A 21,755-nucleotide genomic window follows, 5' to 3' on the forward strand; every position below is an offset into this window, starting at 1 on the left:
TATTACTACACTGTAGAGTGGGAGGAAAAGCAGGGAGGACAGATGGGATGAAGCGATGAAGACGAATGAGAAATAAATGACTGTGAGCAAATGACAGTTTAAACAGTGACATGGGGTAGATGCATGTGGAAGTGCCTACTCCATCTGGCTAACGGGTGCTAAAAGAATACTGATTGTGTAGCCCTGTCACTGCAGCATCCTCTGAGTGGAACATGAAATGCAGAAATCTGGGCTCAGCCATGATAACCTGTGTGCCTCTGTTTGTGAAAAGCAAATAGCAATGATGTAGGCAAATCCCCAACGTTGAGGCAGCAGATAGAGGCTAAAATCAACAGAACAATTTTTACTATGTGCACAGAGGTTGTCATGGCAACTGGACGTTGCAACCATGGATCATGAAGGTCGCAGGGTCATGCATCATCTATTTCAGCTCAAAATCTATTCATCGCTGAATAGATTTTGGATGAGGTGCATCACGTTGCATAGGGATGATAATAATAATGCAAGCATTTATAATTAAAACATACACCTGATGATCAGAAATTTCTTTTCAAATTTATGGCCAAAATGAAGCAGAAGCATGTGCTATTACAACTTCACTCTCAGTGGTCTCTGATTCATTTCTGTTTCTGTGCTGTGAAGCTTGATGGCACTTTGTGTGCGGAGGGAAAAAATGAGAAAGAAAAAGCAATAACAAAGGCTGCTCACTGGAGCTTGCTATGAAAGCTCCAAACACACTAGCAGATTATGGGTTTGAGCCTGGCTGCCAATGTTCATTAAGTGTTGGGAGAAGGATAAGCCCTTGTGGTTTCTCTAATGGTGACTCGTCGTGCCTTGTTCCGCCTGTCCCATACATGGCACTTCTTCAGATAAGCAAGTAGCCTCTCATTTAAAGCTGTTTTTATATTGCTAGATGAAGCAATTATGTTGTAAATGGTACAACAAATCAACCAACATAAAGTGTCTTAGTAAGGTGTTAAGCTTCCATAAGTCACTGGAACAACTTTGGTGCATCCGGCCATAGCTTTTGCACGTCTGTGAAACTGTTCTGAATGGATGAAATGCAATCTACCAAACGAATGGGTTGAGATCAGGTGACTGAATGAAATAGTTTAAGATTTACATTGTTTTCATACTCATCAAATTGTTCATTGTGCCCTCATGCCTTGTGGATGGGGAAATTGTTTATCCTGGAAAAGACCCCTCGTTTCTATCATGATGTAATGTTTCATCATAGTATTGCAGTATTAAAGAGCCACATTCCTTTAATTTATCTCTCATTTAGATGCTAACAAAGGTTTTTACAAAAGCAGAAACTTTACAGCACCAAGCCTGAAACCAGATGGAAGACAGCCATGCAACCAGTTCATCATACAAGCAGATATTCATGGATTATGTTTCATATAGTTGATTGACTTATCACCAAGGGCATCATGGGTAGTCATGTGTTTGCTGTTTCACTTATGATGATAAGATAGCAAAGAAGAAAAAAATGACTAGGGTTTAACAGTAAGTCCTCTTTGCATGAAAATATAGTCCAAGTGCTAAATAAAGAAAAGTTGGGGCCAAACGTATTGGACTAGAAGCTATAGATAACTTGAATAAAGCTATACTTATGTCTACTGCAGAGGAGTAAAAGCAAAGTGCCTGAGGCTATCAGTGTTGATTCCACAGTGTATCTTCTTGCAAGTCCTGGACTTATTCACATTGGACTGTGAATATACAGTATTCAGCTGTAGTGCACTTTTGCACATCCAATGCTTATAATAGACTGTTTACCTAATGATCAAAAGCAATAACTAATTTACTGCCAGATTTACTACTGATCCATGGCATTTTGGCTTGGAACTCTAAAGCATAAAACATAAAAACAACAGCAGATCAGTCCGTGTCAGATGGTTTGACCTCTGAGTGCACTGGTGATAGAGATGTGTTAGACAGTGACTGGGTTAATCCACTCACTGCCTTTCACTTGGACTTTCTACTTTGAATGGCCTTTATTCAGGCTTGCACTCACCCCTTCCTTTCCCGTTTAGTCTATCAGAGCGAAAGAAAGCTGAAAGTGACTCCTTTTACTGTATCCAGAGACTATTGCTTCTACTTTTTTCTTATCTCTCTCTTTCACTCCATCCACCTGCCTTTCTCTTTTCCTTTATCTGTTTGCCTCTGTCACTATGACTGGCTGTTTTTCTGTCTCTCCGTTTCCATTTCTGTCTCTTTCTCTCTTTGTATGTATCTCTTTTCATAGTAAGAGTAAGCTTAGGTTTGCTGGTCAGGCTGTGGCATGCACTTCTTTATATGGAAAAAACGTAATTTCCCCAAACACAGTAAAGAGTCAAGACTTTGGATCCAGCCCCCTTATCCTCTCTCCCAGTTCTCACAGGCTAGTGCTACTGGAAACACTGCTGGCTCTCCACTCACTGACATTCCACTCATTCTTTTGTCATGTGCTCATGAAAAAGAACAAGCTGAAAAAAGAAACAGGGAGAGAATGAAGCGGGAGAAAAATTACAGTCAGTTGTGCGTGTTAAAACGAGTTCCTTTGAGTAGCTCTTGGGACATTTAGAGGGGTAACTACATTTTTATAGACTGTTAACAAAATATAGCCCTATGATTATAAGGGCAAGTTTAATAAATTGATAGATAATACTTTGGAAAGGTGTGTAATGTTCTCATGTCACCTTATAGCTGGGTAATGCATGAGCGTGTTGGTAATGCTTACCTACAGTATGTCAGTGCTGAGAGGTGTATAGATTACTCAAGAATGAATGATGATTAAATATGTATTTACCCTTGAGGTATCCTGGATTGAGTCCTCCAATCCAAAGCTAAAACATATTACTGAATAGTTTTGGGCAATGAAATCTTAGAATGGAAACAATGACATGGAACCAACCACCTACTTCTGAGTAGTTTCTCAGTATATGGAGCATACTGTGCTCATATTTCAAGTCAAATCATGTCAAGTCAAGTCATATTTATAAATCTGAGATTACATAAAAGTTTAAAACCATTTTAATGCTTGTCAGAACAATTCAAGAGATAACTTTTCTCTAATGCTCCCACATGGTTGTTTCACATTTGAGGGCAGATCTCAGTGTGTGTCACACAATCTCCCAAACTGAGTCAGATGCCATATTATAGGAACAGAATCTGATTTTTTTATTTGGTCTGGAAGACGATCTAAACCGTTTAAAAGAAAATATTATGTTTAATGTGGTATGTAATTACCAAGTACAAAGTTCCACAATAAACTATCATCCCCAGGTTACTTGCATTCCAGTGTGGAAACATAAGCAAGATATGGAATTGCTGAAATGCCTTGGATGCTTTGAGGAGTGCAGATGAATGTTAGCTGTCAGCTGAGTGAAAGGAATTAACTTCATTTTTTTGCCTCACAGTCAACAAAACGCAAACTCAATTATCAGGTAATTCATCTGTCAAACATTCAGATTTTCTCTGACAGTTTTGCCTGTAATTGGCTGCTGTTTCATGTACTGCAGAAATATTTCAGCCATGCAAAACAAATCCAGTCTACAGTAAGACCAAGGCTATTTTTTGGACTATCCACAGGAGGGCTTCTGCTGGCAAGAAGTGCTACATCAAACAATCCAATTAAACTTCTGACATTTGACGAAGCAAAAAATGGCTCAGAATACGGCCTCAGTAGCCTTGTACGATAAAGTGTGTTAAACTGTGTTTATTGAAAGCCGCAATCAGTCTGTGTGCACCGCCATAACTCATAAGCAATCAGCAAATGTTATACATACTGTAAACAAACATTTATATTGTATAAATCAGTTGTGCTAATAAAAAGAATGGGATAAGGCCAAAATCAGTTCTACAATTTTATGGCACTAAAGAACAAACAGCTGCTGTTGTGTATTTGGAGAATGATGCTCTGTCTGTGTTGATGATTAATGGTGCAGTTAGCCAACTGCCTGCAGTGCTGACGCTCCAGTCACAATGACTCTGCTGGCCGTCATCAGAGCCTCTCCGCACTTCAGCAGTGCTCCCTGGTCCCACATTTATGGCACCCGCTCACTCCAGTGGCCAAGGGAATTAAATTACCTCATGAATCTCAGCTGTAACTTTGTGTCTGGACATTAATTATTTGCTTTTTTGGGCTTTATTTTTTGTCTCCACTCCCCTACCCTTTGTAGAAGTGAAGCCTACTGGCGCTGGCTTGCGTTATTTAATTTAAGATATACCATTTATCTAAGTAATTGTTTCATACTGTGAAAAACAGGGCAATGGAGGTGGAAATGCCAGAGAAAACTGTAAAACTTAGAAATGCTTTCAGGAGCGATAAATAGAACAATTGCCATTAGTCCTGTTGTGATCTAATCAGCTCAAGCAGAGTACTGTATATATTCACCCACAAAAGTGTTACGAATTCTTGAAAGCAAATACGATGATAGAATGTACAGGTGAGTAAGAAAGAACAAAACATTCTGCGACAGCTCTAATGGTGGATTCAAGTACACACACACACACACACACACACACACACACACACACACACACACACACACACACACATACATACTCACACACAAGACTACTTAAATTAAACACCAATGTTATCTAGTTCCTCATCTCTACTTTCAGTGACCTCTGTGAAACTGACAGAGTGCTGCCACGAGGAAACTATAACAAACCTGGCTGAAGTGTAGCAGCACACACAAAAGCAGATGTCACAGAGATTAGCATTTACATACAGCACCATGTGTCCTCTGAGAGATAAAGTATGCGCTAGGGCAAATCTATGAAAATGGCAAGTCTTCAGTCGGTGCCTACAAAATATAAATGAGAAAAAGGGAATAACGCTTAATAATTATTGAATGCAAGTGTGAAAGCATTCAGTCCACAAACTGGTACCAAGCTGTGAGAGCAATATATTTTGGACATTTTGGTAAAAGACAGCAGATGAAAAATGCTTGAATCCCAGTGGGTGCAGGTTTGTGTGTAGTCAGAGAGCAATGGTGCCCAGCACCAGTTGATTTCATCACGACAGGTCGAAGAGGAAAACATGTCACTGTCTCTATGCAGTGCTGTCACAACATAATAGGAATAAACTAAAATGAGTTCCCTGCCTGGGATTTGTGTTTAGTATAAAATCTAATCTCACTACTCGGTAAGGGGTATCGATGCATAATAAGGCTGATTGCTGAAAATGATTTGAGGAGCCTGCCCAAAATGAAAGGGCATAGTTTAACAGCTAAACACGAGCAAATATCCAAAATGTGTCCCATGGCATTTGATGAACTCTCTCTAACTTAATACAGTGCATGACGACTGAGATGGCTCTGCTTAAAGCGCCCTGGGTATGAGATGCATTTCTTGAGGTTCTATGCATGTTTCCTGTTTCGTGAGAGGACTTGCAGGGGTCATACTCCGACTGCAGTCAGATGACTGATAAGACATGGCTCATCAAAGCTAATTCAATAGGGCACAGGAGCACCTGTGGCTCTCTCCTTGGTAACTATCACAACAAACACAGTGGTGCTGGAACAGTGGGTGTTCAATTTGCCGGCGCCTAACATCATTACGTGATTAGACACATCCAAATTAAAGTGACACAGAACATTGTTGCAGTTAACTCATTGACAATGTCAGTACCTTTTCTTTAGATAGGCCCGTGTTGGGAGAAATGAAGGTAATTTTGCAAGCGTGTCTTTCTAAATGTTCTAGAGTAACAAGAAACAAATGTATGTGACATAAGAGAAGACTTTGATGTTATAAAATTACACTATGTATATAGCTTTTTGATATAATGAGTATATATTACAGGGTCAGGGTGGGTCTGGATCCTATCCAAGGAACATTGGATCTGAGGCTGGAATACATTCTGGATGAATAGCCAAAAACTTTTTTGGACAGTGGGAGAACATTTGAAACTGCACACAAGAATCAATGATAGGCTTTATGTTTTTGTGTGAAAAGAAGACTTGATGATATGATGGGTTGTTGAAAGCAATGAGTAGAAAAAACATTCTCTAGTCATTTGATATCAGAATGTTGCATTTTATTGACATCATAGAACTCTGATTTGACTGTACCTCAGGCAATGGTCCAAAGACATACTTTCACTGTGTCACCGTATCTGAGCTACTGTATCTGTCATCAAAGTAGGGAGGAAAAAAACTCCTCAAATCCTTTGATGAGATTTTCAATACTTGTCAGATAGATCTGACAAGAAAAAAAAACCCATGGTGAAACCTACTTTAAAGGCCCTGTAGATTGTGTTTTATTGATCTCTCAGACCACATTTCAAAATCAATTGCAATGCTCCTGTTCTGTAAAATCTATAGTTAAGGTTCGCTTTGCATTAACAAATTTATTATCTTGGTGACCCCCAAACAACACCGCTCTGACAATTATCACACACCTAACATATCTACTCAACACTCCATCAGTAGTCGCTGCAGCTGTGTCTGACATTGGCATACAAGGTCTAGTTCAAAGGTCACTGATAGCTGGAAAAACAAGATATTGTGGTAGGCGGAAAACAGACAAGTGTGGACAAACAGTCCAAAGGGATCTGGTTTCACCAGAGATGTTTGTGTTAATGGTTTCTTACCCCAGCGCGAAGGCAGTGTTTTTGCGTAACACACAACATGATTATGACTTGACACCTGCCGCAGTATTCATCTGGTAGAGCTTTGGGGAAGGGAGGGGGAGAGGTGAGAAAAGCTGGGTGAGAATCACTTGGGTTTAATGTGCTGTATTGAGTTTTAATGGACACACCTGAGTAATAATGCCCTCATCCAAGGAATAAATGCAATAGAAGCCTTGATTTGTCACATATACTTTACAGCACAGTGAAATTATTTCTTCGCTTATCACAACTTTGGAGGTTGGGATCAGAGCACAGTGTCAGCCACGATACAGCCACTGGAGTGGAGAGGGTTAAGTTCCTCGCTCAAGGGCCCAACAGTGGCAGCTTGGCAGTGCTGTGGCTTTAACCCAGATCCATCCTCAACCCAGAGCCTGAACCACTTGAGCCACCGCTGCTCGTAAATCTAACGAATAAATCCTCGAAAAATTTTGCCTTTCCAAGACTTTATTTTCTTTTAAAGATTCGTTTACAATTTTTCATTCTTAGCATAGATCACACAAGGTTTTTACTTACCAACTAGACACAAGAAAATATTTTGTAAGAATACTTTATATTTTTTGCACTATCTTTGATAAAAAAAAATGTAAATTTGATTTAAATATAGATTTGCTTATTAATGTAAAACATACGACTTTGTTTTCTTCTTTCTTTTTATATGGGTTCCTTGTTTCAGTGGCCATGAATTTTTTTTTATTTTTATTTTTTTTCGGAAATATGGATCCATTGTGAAAGGAAGGAAAAACTGTGAATACGGGGCCCCCGCGCCTTACCGGCACTTCCACAGCGCGACCCGCGCGCCCCCTGCTCCCTTTTCTTGCGTGTCCGGCTCTTGAGTGCGCGCGCTTCCCGCGTGCTCCATATGTGGAGTGAACGGCCCAGCGGAGCGGAGTAATGCAAGATGGGAGTGGTTCCGTTATGAGGTCACGGAGAGGCACAGAGCGGAGCGCGCGCAGCAACGGCAACACACACAGAGAGAGAGAGAGAGAGAGAGAGAGAGAGAGAACGATCATGAGCTGTGCGACAGAGGCAGGAAACGTTTTATTCACGCAACCTTAAGTCGAGCGAATTCTTGACCGACGACTCGTTTTTTATTACTTCTTTGAAAACAAACTATCAGCTATTTATCTGCGATCTTTGGTTGGAACAGGAAGAAATTCCCCTCCTTGCGTAATAGAGAGAAGAAAAAACAGACCGAAAAGACTCCGGTGCATGAGAACGGAGAGGAAAGTTTTCCTGTGTGAAAAGCGTCTGAACTACGGCTGAGATCCAGACGCGTGAACCATGCACGCGTTGTCCAGCGTGGGGTAGCTGCGTAGTGTCCTGCTTTTGAAGGGATTTCGGAGACCGCTGCAAAGTTTAAAGGGGTTTGTTCTCATGCGACAGCAGACGGACGGTAGAAACGGATCCCGTCACGCGCTCGCTTAGAGCCATTGTTTAAGCTTTTTTTTTTTTTCGCTGAGGGAATCTGCGTTCCAGAGAGACAACTTGGTTGGATTTACACTTATATGCCTTTCTACTTTTTCCCCATGATCTCTTCATCATCGTTCCCCACCTTCAGGATGCACGTTGTTCTGAAATGCGCGTTGATCTCGCAGTTCGCGCTGCTGCTGCTGGCCACAAGCGGCCAGGCGCTGTTGTGTTTGCCCTGTGACGAGTCCAAGTGCGAGGAGCCGAAGCAGTGTGTCGGCGCCGTGGTACCTGGTATCTGTGGCTGCTGCTCCGTGTGCGCCAAGCAGAAGAACGAGAGCTGCGGCGGTGTGTACGGCCTGTACGGCACGTGTGACGCGGGGCTGCGGTGCGTGATCAGACCTCCGCTCGACGGCGGCTCCATCACGCAGTACGAAGTCGGAGTTTGCGAAGGTAACTGACGAGCCTGAGATCTGCCCTCAACCTTGTTCTTATCTCCAGCAAGTTGGTTTTTACACAATCTTCGCTTTACTTCAAGTCCGATCTCGTGGTTTTAAGCACAATTTGAGCGATTCTTTAATTCGCCCTCAGTTTATTCACCTTACCATCAAAAAAAACAAACAATTCACAGCATACCACTACACATAGAAACGTCCCGCATCACTCAGTTATTCTACTAGGCTGTGAGAATCAGACGCTTTGTGATTCACTCAATGACAAACTGAATAAAATTAAACAACCCAAAATGACGCGTTGATTAATACTGAAACGGTGGAACGTGAAAGTTAGTGAAAAAATGCAGAAAGAGAGCGAAGTGGTTCATTATAGCGTGTATTAATACGATGCACGACACGTTTTAATGAATCGTTTTGATGCAAAGTGTAAATCTGATCTAAAAGAACCTGAGTGCTGAAGGTCGCTACAGCTGTTTACAGTAAACATGCTTCCTCGAAGGGAAGAGAAGGAAAGAGTGAGTGAGGAGAAGGGAGCAGACGGTTCATGTGTTTGCAGTATGTCGGTTTTGCATTTCTTTGAGATATGATTGCGAACGGATCCCGTGCTGTTTTGGGACGAGGTGCCGGCGTCCTTCCGCCGAGGCGCATTGGTTTTTTTTTTCCTCATCGGAATGTCAGCTATGCGGTTCAGCTCGCGCGTCTAATCGTGTGTTTTACACCGGAGGACAGAAGGACAAGAGCTTCCAATCACAAGTGTCTCAACCTTTCACTTCTTTAACACCATTATGTCATCATTAGTGCTAATGTGTTGACTCAACTGATGCAAGGATTCATTTTGAATTTTCCACCTGTTGAACTGAAAGAAGTTCCTCAGACCTAAACAACTTTAAGTGCTTAAGTCATGTAATAAAACTCAAATGATATAAAAAAAAAAAAAAAAGGTACTAATGGTACTAATCTGTACCTGTCTTTGTCTCTGGGGTGATCTTTTGTACCTTTATTGTATATCATTTCCATTGGGATTTACTTTTAGTCTAATAGTTTATTGTTGTACTATAGGCACCTTCCAGGATTAAGTTACAAACTAAAGGAGGAAAAGATGTAGTTAACAGCACAGAAAAGGTACCAGTTAGTATTATATTTTTCCTGACACTGTGTTAGACTGCAAACCAGTGCTGAGACTGGTTGTTTTTGTTGTTCGGACCAGTCCTGGTGTCGGTCAGACACACTGCTGTGGGTCAGATTTCAGTGCGACTGATTATGAAAACATGCCGAAGGCTTTCTTGCTGCGTTGCGGGTAATCTCTTAGGTGACATCTAATACAATCCAGCCAAGAAAACTGAACAGGATAAATTGTCAAAGCAATGTGTGCCACAGGAATGCAAAAGATCAAAGCAAGGATCATGAGAGCTGCAGTTTTGGCTATAATACCTTATGCTATGATGACCCCACCCTAACCCAAAAGCAATCTGAGATGAGGGTCATTATAGTGAAGAGCTTTTAGATCTGTGCAGGACATGCATTCATATTGAGCTTCATGTATTCTGAAAGACTTATATGTGGTGGTCTGGAAAAGCCCATTGGATGTCACGGTGATTGGATTGTATCGAGCGGCCAAAAAGCGGAAAGATCACATTTAGCCCTAAATTGTGTTTTTTCTGCCTGTAACAATTTTGACACATTGAACCATAAATGTTTCTTTTATATATGTTATTTACTTGCTGTCAGTGGTAAAACACTCTCCTGAAAGATGTCTAAACCTTTGCTAGATTTCTCATATAGTGAATGTCAATCCACGTGTCTCATGTACGCAACACACCCATCTCTCTGTGATAATCTGCCCATTGAACTCCACTCTGAGAGCTGATGTTTCAGGTCCTGTGTTAACAGAAGAGTCACAGGTTCCCATGGGACACTGCCTTTACTTTATAATGCTGTAACAGAGGAATCCCATTAAGCCCAGGCTCTGAGCACACAGCACAGTGCATAACACTAAAATACACAAGCTGTTGTTTAGAGTACTATGCAGGTCTGAGGCATTCTAATGTATTTAGATTTAAATATACATCATTTTATATCTGTAAAATTCAATAATTTACTAATGAAACACACCAAGTGAAGCACTGGACATGATGCTGGCTTATATTAAACTGATCATTGTCAAAAAAATGTAAAGCTTTTTGACAAAGTCAGTATGGTTTTCTGTGCATAATACAAAAAATACTTGCATGGTTATGATGTAGAAGACAGTTTTAAAACTTTTTGTCACCATTTAATGTTTTTCTAGATTTTATTTGATGTTGGCACAGCAAAAATAACATGCAAAATCTTGAGTTTTCACCAAGGACACATTTTTTGTAAAGTAGGAAACCACAAGATCCTTTTAATTTTATCAGCTGAAATAAATAAACCCTGAGTCTTGTCATAGGACTGTGCTATTTGAGCAATGCTTGAAAAGAATGGAAATCAGGAACTCTCAGAAAATTGCTGTTGCCCGCTGAGTGTTGGTATTTTCAATTAACAGCTTGAAACAAAAGTTAAACAGATAGGGGAATGTGAGATGTACACACACACACACACACACACACACACACACACACACACACACACACACACACACACATATATATATATATGTATATATAGATAGATAGATAGATAGATAGATAGATAGATAGATAGATAGATAGATATAGATAGATATAGATAAATAGAACATAGTAAACGTAGTAAACAAGTAAACAAAGCATTTTATCTGAGATTTGAAGATAGATTTTATCAGTGCCCTGTGCGAGGTCACAAATCTCTGATCAGTAGCCCTGAGCCTTAATCACTGAGGCTCTATTACACCCTGATTCATATAACCTGAAAGTGCTAGAAGTTTATAACCTCTATTGCTAACACTCAAACTTTGACAAACTATTGACATCATCTTTGTTGACGCAGCACTCAGACATATTTTTAAATAATTACTCCCCACATCAGAAAGAGAGAAACTCTCCACATACGCCTTTGTTTGTTCCCATAAACCATTTGTAGGCAGTACTGTTGCAGAGCCAGGAAGGAGCATAAAAAGTAAGCACACACAAACACTTCCTTTTCCCCTTGTTTTTGCAGTGTATCGGAGGAATGTGTGTGCTCGGCCTGTTGCAGCCTATCTGCGTTTTCAGCCCTCTGGCTGCGTGTCAGCCCAGCTGTCTGATGCCAAATAATTTAGGGCCTTAAAAACAACACGTATTAATCCCGAAATAGCGGAGCATGTACTGCGCTCACGCTTGCCTGGGAAGCATGGGTATTTACTCACATAGTCTGTCAAACAATTTTTCACAAGCTTACATTGACAGTTCACCTTGGAATGCAATGGCATGGCAGTGAGCTGGCTGGAATTTATTTGTGTAGCTTGACACTGCATTTTGGACATGTTAAACTGCATATGTGTGTTCAAAACACAAACGGCTGGAACTTTGCTGAATACAAGCACATTGTGGTTTGTCTCTCAGAAGCTGAATTTGAGTTTGGTACATGAGCCTTGGACCTGTTCACATGTTCTGCATCCAAACTCTAGCACTGTGTCCCTGCAGCCAGTATTGCAATGTCATGCACTAAAATCACAATCTGTCTGGCTGGGAGAATAATCAGCAGCCTTTATTACATAAATGACTGGAAAGTGGACAAAGGGCACACACAGTTACATGCAGTCTGTTCAGAGACAACACGTCTATCCTCGTTGCCATCATACACACAGACCCAGGCCTCTGCCTGTTAACAAAAGAGCATCATATTTCTCTTAATCAATGTCAGTTAGACAGATTTCTGTAAAATTATTTTGGCAAATGCTAAATGAACTATTAAAACAGGGGTTAGGCATTTTCCTGCTGAAATCATTTGCTGTTTTTTTTTCTTGGCTTGTATGGCTTGGACATTTCTGAATACTATCTGTACTTGCTCTTTTACTATATTTTTATACATCAGGTTGTGTGTTTACTTCTCCATTTTCACCTCTGTTGTTGAAATGCCAGTAGATATGAATTGCTCTGGGCCATGTCCAAAAAGAAAGTCCTTAGAGTGAAGCTTTCAACTTCCTTTCTTCTACATTCTACATTCAATTCAACACCGGATGCTTGCCCTTGTCTTTTTTCTTTGTCCCCTGTAAAAAAAAAAAGGACGGTTCAGGCTAGATTACTTTCGTCAGTGAACACAGGTTGTCTTGTGTAGTCAGGGAAGACAAGCGGAAATGCTTTCCTCCCTTTTAGCAGCCTTACTGTCACTATTTCTTTGGAAGTTTCTCTTTTCCACTACAGAGCAGTGGAGGAGTCAGAGGAGAGAGATGCAGGGGTTTTTGGTGATTATCGTTCCCAAGCCCCAGGCTAGAGAAAGCCTTCCCGGCATGAATGATGGTGGATGCTGTTTTCTGGAAAAACAGCTGCACGTCATGGCCCCGATCCTCACACCTTTCTCAAATCTGGGCGAGGAGTGCAAAACATAATTTTACACAATCACAATCTGTATATTATATCATTCTCCTCTAATTGTTTATTAGATATTGTAGTTAATCCGTTAAAGAGGTTTTTACTTTTCTGAGTGAACTAATTAATAGGTGTTGTGAATGCAACACTATGTGTCTCAAGAAGGTCTCTATCTTGGATAACAACCAGGTGCCACTGTGGGCACAGCAGCAAAATGAACCGCCATAGTAGGATGAGCTGTAATTTGAGGACTGCTTTAAAAGCCTTCCATTTATGCTTTAACTACACTGTTGTATCAAATGCAGTGGATATATTGCAGTTCAGTATAGACAATGCTTGCTGCTTTGTTTTATGAGCGCTATTTGCATAATGTTTATGAGAACTCTAGCTGCCTATTTGTTTAGTGGTTGATCTATATTAAGTAATGGAAAAGTTCACAATTTTTTAACTTTATAATTCATGGTAATTGTAAAAGTTCCTGATTTTAGTTTAATTGAAATGTTTTCTATTCTTGAATTATAGAATATTTTTTTCTTTGAAGTAGTGGTGTATTATTTCTATGGATAACCCAAATCACAAAGGTTTTCCTGTTTTGTGGCGATAATGAAAATGTGGCTAATAAAACTGTCACCTTATCCTTAAATATATTAATGGACTTGTTGTACTATTCCCGGAATCCTCCAGAATAAGGTTTCATTAAACATGCTTGGCTCAGGAACAGTGTCAAAACACAAGCATGCTTTTAAAAGATGTTCTTTCCCCGGTCTCTTGGAACCAAGAAATCTAATCTCAGCAGCTATATACAACTTCTCCTGGAACGTACCGGGGCTGTGGGACTTGAAATGGCAACGTTTGTCAAAGCAGCTCATGTGAAAGAATCAGAGATGTGAGGGTACTCAGTAACATGTCTCTCAGTGTTGTTGTTGCCAAGCTGAGACTCTGCGTGTGGCTCAGACCACCATGAGAGTGTTTATTGTATGAGCCCCATGCCAGGCTAGAAGCAGACATGTTTGGCCAGGAGTGCACCGGCTTGAACTTCCTCACCCTGCTATATGACCCACAGCTCGTCTGGAGAGCCTGGATTAGTTATTGGAGTATCGGCTGTTGACAACATCTATTCAAGGTCAGGGTGAAGTCAGGTGGATGTTGCTTCCTGGCAGTCTGGCTTTGCAACACTTATCACACTGTGGATAATATGCTGTTCTGTGTTACCTGGAGTGCACAATTCATTTCACCTGTTTATACTTTGCATATTTTTCATTTCTTTATTGCACGTTTTTCATTACACATACAGCATACAGCACTCCAAAGCTGTGTTAGTATTGCAGGAGAGTGCAGATTCCATGAACAATGCTGCACACACTATTGTGCTGTGCAGCTGAGATCACACCCAACATGTTTAATCCCAATGGCTATATGGCTGCGCTGCCACAAGGAAGCTGTATCACCATTAGAAATACACACTCAGTCCCTAATGCAAAAAGAAATTGGTTATTGAGCATTTATTTATCCTCAGCCTAATATTTTGGTATTTAAACAGCTTCGCCTTGAGATTTTACTATTTTTAATAGCATTCAGCTTTCTTAACAACTTTATCCTGGTCAGGGTTGTTATCAAGGTTGTTGTGGATCTATGGTCTTTCCTGGGAACACTGTTCATGAATAGGAAATGCACACTGGATGTGATGCAGCCACTCTATCGCCAGGCAACATACACACAAATTCACACATTAATTCATACCTAGGGGCAATTTAGAGCTGTCAGCACACATGTAAACACTGCACAGAAAGTTACCCATACTCAGTACTGAACCACAGAGCTGTAAGGCACTGCACCACCACGTAGCCCCAAGTTTAAGCCCAACACATGGCATATATCTGATGTAACCCTGGCCAAATGCAAGATTGATGTTGGCGCTGTTTGAGAAAATCATGCACCAGGCAATTTATTGCATAGTTGTCAAGCAGCAAGATACTGTTTTCCACTGTTATAAATTAGCTACCAAGAAAGGGGAATTTCACTAGACAACTCGATGACCTTCATGGAAAAAGGAAGTGTCTGTTGAATCTATGGGCCTTTATTTACTGGCTGCTTTCAGCAGAGGCAGAGATTGCAGGAAGTGCACACACTACACACGCACTAGTAGACTTCCATAAATGTACAGGCACTTGAACAATGTGCATATATAGTTTTGTGTTCTATCCCATCTGAAAACAAACACATACAGTACAGTGATAAGGTGAACACACAGCAAGCTGGAACACCAGTCTACGTATCAGTTATTTGTGTTTGCACTGTAAATAACACGTTATACCGTAATATTGCCGGAAGATTGCAATGCCACAAGGTTAAGGTTCATTCTTACTTCATAATTGGTGTTAAATTATACTATTTTGTTTTCCAAACAAGCTAGAACTTTAGAATATCTTTCTTTGTCACTTCCAGGTTCTCAGTTGTAAATAGTTAAATCCTGTACCTGTATATGTGCTATTAACTATCCATTTTACCAGCTAACACCAAAGCTAAAGATACAATAATCACTGTGCTGTTGATTTTTATCGCTGCAAGAAATTTAGATGATGCTGGATTTTGCCCTTCTATCTCTGCTTGCCTTCTAACTCGGTAAATATTGTTTTTTTCCCTTTTGATCCTTCCTCAGATGAAAACTGGGACGATGACCAGCTCTTGGGATTTGAACCATGCAACGAGAACCTGGTTACGGGCTGTAACATAATTGACGAGAGGTGTGAATGTGACAGTGTACGGACATGCAACAACCCATTTGAGTTTGCCAGCGAGGAGTCTTGTCAGACAGCCCTGAAGAAGATAGAAGGTAAAAATCGTTGTCTTCTACTCTGTCATGCAGGAACTCATCCATGCATGGCCATGTTTAATCATAGCTTTTAGAATATTTCTGCGTAAAAATCTGCAGATTTAAACATTTGTTTGGACACCCAGGTTGCTCGGCTTAAATAACCATGGAATCTGATCGTGGTGGATCTGATAAGTACTCTCAGAGTGAGACTTTTCTAAATGATATTTGAGGCCATGTATTGCTGTATCTCTTTACAGCATGCACATCCTCACCTCTGAATATAACACATACTTCTGCCAAATGAAACGATCTGTGATTAACTTGGTAATTGAAATGGGCTTCCTGGCTAATTCCGAGATGTTCAGAAATGATTCGGACAGCCTATAATCTCTCTGTATAATTTACAAAGTGATTTAATCTATGATCTACTGTAGGCATTAGGAAATTAATTTCAATTCCAAGCTAATATATAGACATTAAATTACACAGGATGGAACTGTCATGTTCTGTTTTTGCTCGATCTAACTTGGGATCAACACCAGATGTGACATGTTAGCGATACGTAAGCACAGGGTAAACAACCAAACAGTCAAACATCTATCCAAACCAAATGGCTTCTGACTACCAATTCATCTGAACAAATGCAAATTGCAAGATTATGCATCAACCCCACTGCTGCAGCTATTATATTAACTCTTCAGCAACTAGGTTACTGGGCCAGCAAGACCACAACATTGTAGTAGATTATGAGTTTGTATATAGTTTGCAGTGATGAAATTACATCACTGTATGGGTTCATATTGATTAAAATGAATGTTTGCATTAAAATGATTTCCTTTGGAAAATTGATTAGCTTATATATTCCTGTCCAGTTTTTCTTCCTTCCTTATATCGATTGATTGTTTATTAAAAAATCAGTATGCTACACTGGGAATTCATGGCAACACATCGATTTTTAGCCTTTCTGCTCTTGCTCAACATAATATTACAACATTTCCTAGACATTTTTAAAGCTAAATTGTTTTAATTTTATTTTTATAGGGTGATTTTTCTTTTACAACTGATGTGGGGCAGAGAGTGAGTGTTTTCCTTATCTTTTTGGTGCGGAGTATGTTTTTTAGATGTTTTTATAGGTTTTTATAAAAAGCCTGTGATTAACAAATAGCTTTACTTGCTTAAAGCTGATAAGTGCTATCAGAATGCAAATGGTGCGTTGAAGAATGCAGTTCCCGATGGACACACGCTGCATTCTCATCATGGTCCTGTGTGCTCTGGTTGGATTGGCAGCACATTGGTAAATAAACTCCAAAATATATGTTTGTTATCACAGTTATCTTGGCAGTGGTTGATGGCCGTCGTTTTTTTGTGACAGGTGCACTCTTGTCAGAACTATAGCAGGCTGCGGTTCTTTTTACGCTTCCCCCGCAGCGCTTCATCTTAATAGGTAGTTGTTATCTTGTTTTGACTGCTTTGGATTGTTGTGCAATTGTCACTTGTTTATTGAGATGTTATGTCTAGGTCGGACTATTGTTTCACGTGTATGTGTGTGCACAACTGTTTACTGTTAATGCGCCTAGTCTTGGCTGCTGTTTTGTTGTATTTGGACAAGCACTTGGGTCTCATTTGGGCAGCTCACTATGGTGATGGTTGGGGACTGGGACACATTTCTGCACTGCAGTAGTGAGATGTCCTTGGTGGTTATCATTTACATAAGGAAAACATTATTGCCATGATCTGTCAGCTTAACCCATAATTTTGTGTTGGGAGTCTGAAGAGAGGACGAGAGGTTTATTGATTCTTGCATTAAATAATCACTTATGTTACGCAGAATTGAAGCCTTTTCTATAATGTGTGTAAGCCCTGACTCCTACTCCCACAGTCACTTTTCTTTGTGTTACTGGCAGCAGAGGGAAGGAAAAAGACAGAGCTGCATTTAAATTACTCCACTTGCAACTGCACTTGGAATCAGCTGATATAGGGTTGTCCTTAATGATCATTCATACTGTTTCATCTTAAAGCCTAATCTTGCCAAAGGAATCCGTTTAATCAGTTTTCCTGGGATTGAATTTATAACATTTAGGGTGATTGCAGCTTTTGATGGCCATTATAACCTCTATAATATAGCATTAAATATTTATAGAAGCCAAAAAGCAACAGGCATGTGAAAGGACAGATAAAGACTGATACTGATGCTACCTGCCTTTCCTTGGAGGTTTCTAATGACCACTTTCCTATGGACCATTCCTACGTGGAATCTAAGGGAAATCAATCCTCAGCAGAACTAGAATAATATGCTGACCTTTGATAGCTAACTAGATTTTTCTCAAGGTTTGAATAAATGTCAGAGTGGTAAATCATAGTTAGACCGGTCATCGGATGGTAAGACTGTTTGAAGATGCCGATCAGGATTCTTTGACTGAAATGTCCAATTTTATGTGCAGTATATCTAGTGTATTTTGGAAAATTAACTTTTAACCTAGGCAAATGATATCCTTTTAATCAATGACCAAATGAATGTGCATGTGAACAAGTGACAAAATCTTTGGACACAGAATTACATAATAGATATTCTAGTTTTCTACAGTTGACTTGAAATGAAAAACATTTTTTTTGGACAGATGGTGATTGTCTTTAACAGTTGAAAATTATTTTCTCACTTGATAAGGCAAGGCTATGTTGTAAATGTTTTTGGGTTTATTTTGATGAGAAATGTCGTGATATCAGAGAAAATTGGCCTTGGGGGACTTGATGAGAGAGTGCTGAAGAACCACTGCAAGTGTAAGTAGAGGGTCTGCATTTGAAATTAACATGGAGGTAAATGGTCGACTTCCACTAACCCGGTTTAGTCTTCTGAACCAGAGGTTTGTATAATTCTCTAGACTACTAAAAGCTCCTTTAGAGTCCATTATTAATAGGGCAGCGATTCCGAGCACATTATTTGATATTAAAGTGCAGATCTTTCAGATTGTGCGAGAGAGTGTGGATGAGATGTTCAGCTAAAATGTGAAAGTCTGCATTTGACATATGAGACAAGAGTGAGAGTACCTTTAATAGGGACAGTGAAAGAAAGGGAAAGCAAGTGAGAGACAGGAAGTTTTGTTCTCTGGGAGTCTGTTGTGAAATGGAATTTTGTTCCTCTGTCCCAGCTAGGTCAAAGCACATAAAAGGAAATGCCTTGCATTCCTGCTACAGTGCTGTGTCTCTGACGCTATGGCAGGACTACAGTGGAGAATATTTCTTCTGTGGAGCCAGCCATGCTAATTGCAGGCCCTGTTGTGTACATGGAGCGCGCAGGTGCTCGTGCCAAAAGCAACATGTTTCTGTTCGGCTCAACAATGTCCTGTTTTCAAGGAGAACATTGGAGTGTGGAGGGAGTAATTTCACTCTTATCCCATGAATCAGTGCACACCAACTGATTTCAAACAGGGATGAACTTTCTTTTTGTTTGATGTGAACCATGCCCAAAGATATGGCAGCAACACTGGCATGAAGAAACAGTTAAAGGTCCATTAGTGTTTATAGATGGCCATTGCTGTTCATTGCTGTGAACATTAATTGATTATTTGTGGAGGCTGAGTGTAATTAATCTAGGTGGCTATTGAAAGCTTTGTAAACAGATCCTTAGCATTCCTGCTGCGCGTTATTTTCTCCTCCCCTGACTTTGGCGCACGGGAATGTTTGGGGACATCTATTTATTCAGCATGACTGTGGTCCACCTCCTCCTTGCTGGAGAAAAGATTAAGAGCTTTTGCAGCTCTATAAAACTCCCAATAATGTACTCACATCAATCTGTACGCAAGACCTTTGACAAGTATAATGCTTCACCTTTTCTGTCCTGCATGCTCAGGATGATGGTAGAATTTTACTCTCGAGGCAGAGCATTAGTGGCATTACCATTGATTCCTGCGCTATAGCTGGTAGTGGTCTTGGCCAATGAACCACAGTCTATTAGTAGAAATTCCCTCTGAGTTTGTCACTTCAGCTTAATTCATTTGCTTTGATTGTGGTGGTATGTTCTGATGTTTCACACTTTGCACCAAGCAGTAAAAGCACAATATCATAAAAGTGCGTTTTTCAGATTCCTTTATGGATATTTATCTCTATATTTGCTGCTTCTTTATCTAGGTTTAGCATGATTACATTCCTACAGCATGTTGATTGACCTTGTTGTTCTTTGTTCCTTGTTCACTTCAAGTGTTCTCAGGGTAAAGGCCAAGTGGTGCAGAAGGATTTAAATGTCTGCTAAATCCATTAAAAAGCTCTTACTATAAGTTCCATAAGTTCCACTGCCAATATCATTACTCTAAAGTTGATATTATAAGTACTGTATTATGACAAGCAAAAAAAAAGCAATCAAAAGGCAGAAGACTTGAACTGGAAGAAGGGGACTGGGAATGGTGCTGATAATCTATCTGTGTTTTAAAATCTATTGGCTTTGGAAACCTTTAAAGATGTTTACCTTTCTGCTGTAAAGGTACTTGTGCCCAGAATTTCAATTGATTTTCAAGATTGAGAGATTTGTGGATTTAAGGTTGGCTTACATCAAAATCACATGCTTTAAGGAAGTCTCAGAAGAAATACAGTTTTTGCAGTTCAATGCATCATCGCATGAAAGAAAAGAAAGAAACTTCCTTCTGAGCCAAGCCATTCTGTTCTTTGTATGTGGAACAAAGGAATTCAAATCAATAGTAATGTGTCCAGACTTCCACACTGGGAGAGCTGCCAATAGCCAAGTATTGACCTCTGACTACCATGAGGATGTGAGCTACAGACTAAGGCCAGGGTTATTCTTGACATCTGACAGTATGTAGCAGCCATAATTATTATTCACAACCAATCATGTTCCAAAGTGCAGAGCATATTTCTTATGTCCTACCAATGAGATAAACAGTTGACCAACAAATTGAATATTTCCCACAGGCATCTTGCTTATACATTCAACTGTATCCCTAATCTGAGTATGGCGATTTGCTTCCACTACTCTGGTTCTTGTAAGCTGTTAAGGAAGCTTTTCCATACAGTAGCAGTGTCAGTGAACTGTTTCAAAAGACTGAATTTATTGAGAGCAGCATACAACAGATGTGATATCTCCTAGAGATGCACATATCAGATTTATTATATTCTCCATACTATACCAATATGAAAGTTCTGAATATCAACTGATATAACTAATACTGATCTGATACTCTCCGTAACCAAGCCAATTCTCTGCCAGTTGCTGTTGCCAAGTTATGCAAACCATCACAGACATGATGTTTTTGTGTTGACTGACCTTGCACAGATCACACCATCATGTCTGTGATGGTTTGCATAACTTGGCAACAGCAACTGGCAGAGAATTGGCTTGGTTACGGAGAGTATCAGATCAGTATTAGTTATATCAGTCGATATTCAGAACTTTCATATTGGTATAGTATGGAGAATATAATAAATCTGATATGTGCATCTCTAGAAGATATCACATGGGTTTTATGCTGCTCTCAATAAATTCAGTCTTTTGAAACAGTTCACTGAATTGATCTGTGTAAGGTCAGTCAACACATTCACAACTTAACTCTATAGCCATAAAATGGAATTTCCTCTTGTTTTGGTGTACTTCTTTGTCATGACGCACTGTACATTAATGGGTAATGACTCATAGGAAAGTAGGGACTCAGTGCTTTCAGAATGTAACGTGTTTATGTTTTTTTTCCAGAGTACTAGGGGCAATATATTAAATGAAATAAAAAAAAACTGTTCATTTTATCACACAAATTTTAAAAGTGTGTATAAAACGGTGATATCAGTTCTACTCTTTGGGATGCCCCAAATGCTTCTTTATAAGCATTTGAAATGTGAAGTGTTAACTTTAACCACTAAAATTGTGTGTAAGGTTATTCCAACAGAGGTAAAAATGCCTCACACTGAAAGCCAACCTTATTTTATATCAGACTTGAAGCCATAAAATAATTCATTTGTTTATACTGATTGTAAATGTCTGATAAGTTGAT

The 21,755-nt window shown here is 39.8% G+C and overlaps 1 protein-coding gene across 1 annotated transcript in view; it reads left to right on the plus strand.

Moving 5' to 3' along the window:
• Positions 1 to 7,606: 7,606 nt before the first annotated feature.
• The window catches only part of crim1 (cysteine rich transmembrane BMP regulator 1 (chordin-like)), an 82,295-nt gene continuing 68,146 nt past the window's right edge, over positions 7,607 to 21,755 (plus strand). Inside the window, exons 1-2 of the mRNA XM_060879922.1 lie at positions 7,607 to 8,482; positions 15,610 to 15,783. Coding sequence (XP_060735905.1) covers positions 8,128 to 8,482; positions 15,610 to 15,783 — 529 coding nt within the window. The 5' untranslated portion in view covers positions 7,607 to 8,127. The remainder of the gene's footprint in view (positions 8,483 to 15,609; positions 15,784 to 21,755) is intronic.

Source organism: Tachysurus vachellii, chromosome 10 (genome assembly GCF_030014155.1).
Source record: "Tachysurus vachellii isolate PV-2020 chromosome 10, HZAU_Pvac_v1, whole genome shotgun sequence".
NCBI classification, from domain to species: domain Eukaryota; kingdom Metazoa; phylum Chordata; class Actinopteri; order Siluriformes; family Bagridae; genus Tachysurus; species Tachysurus vachellii.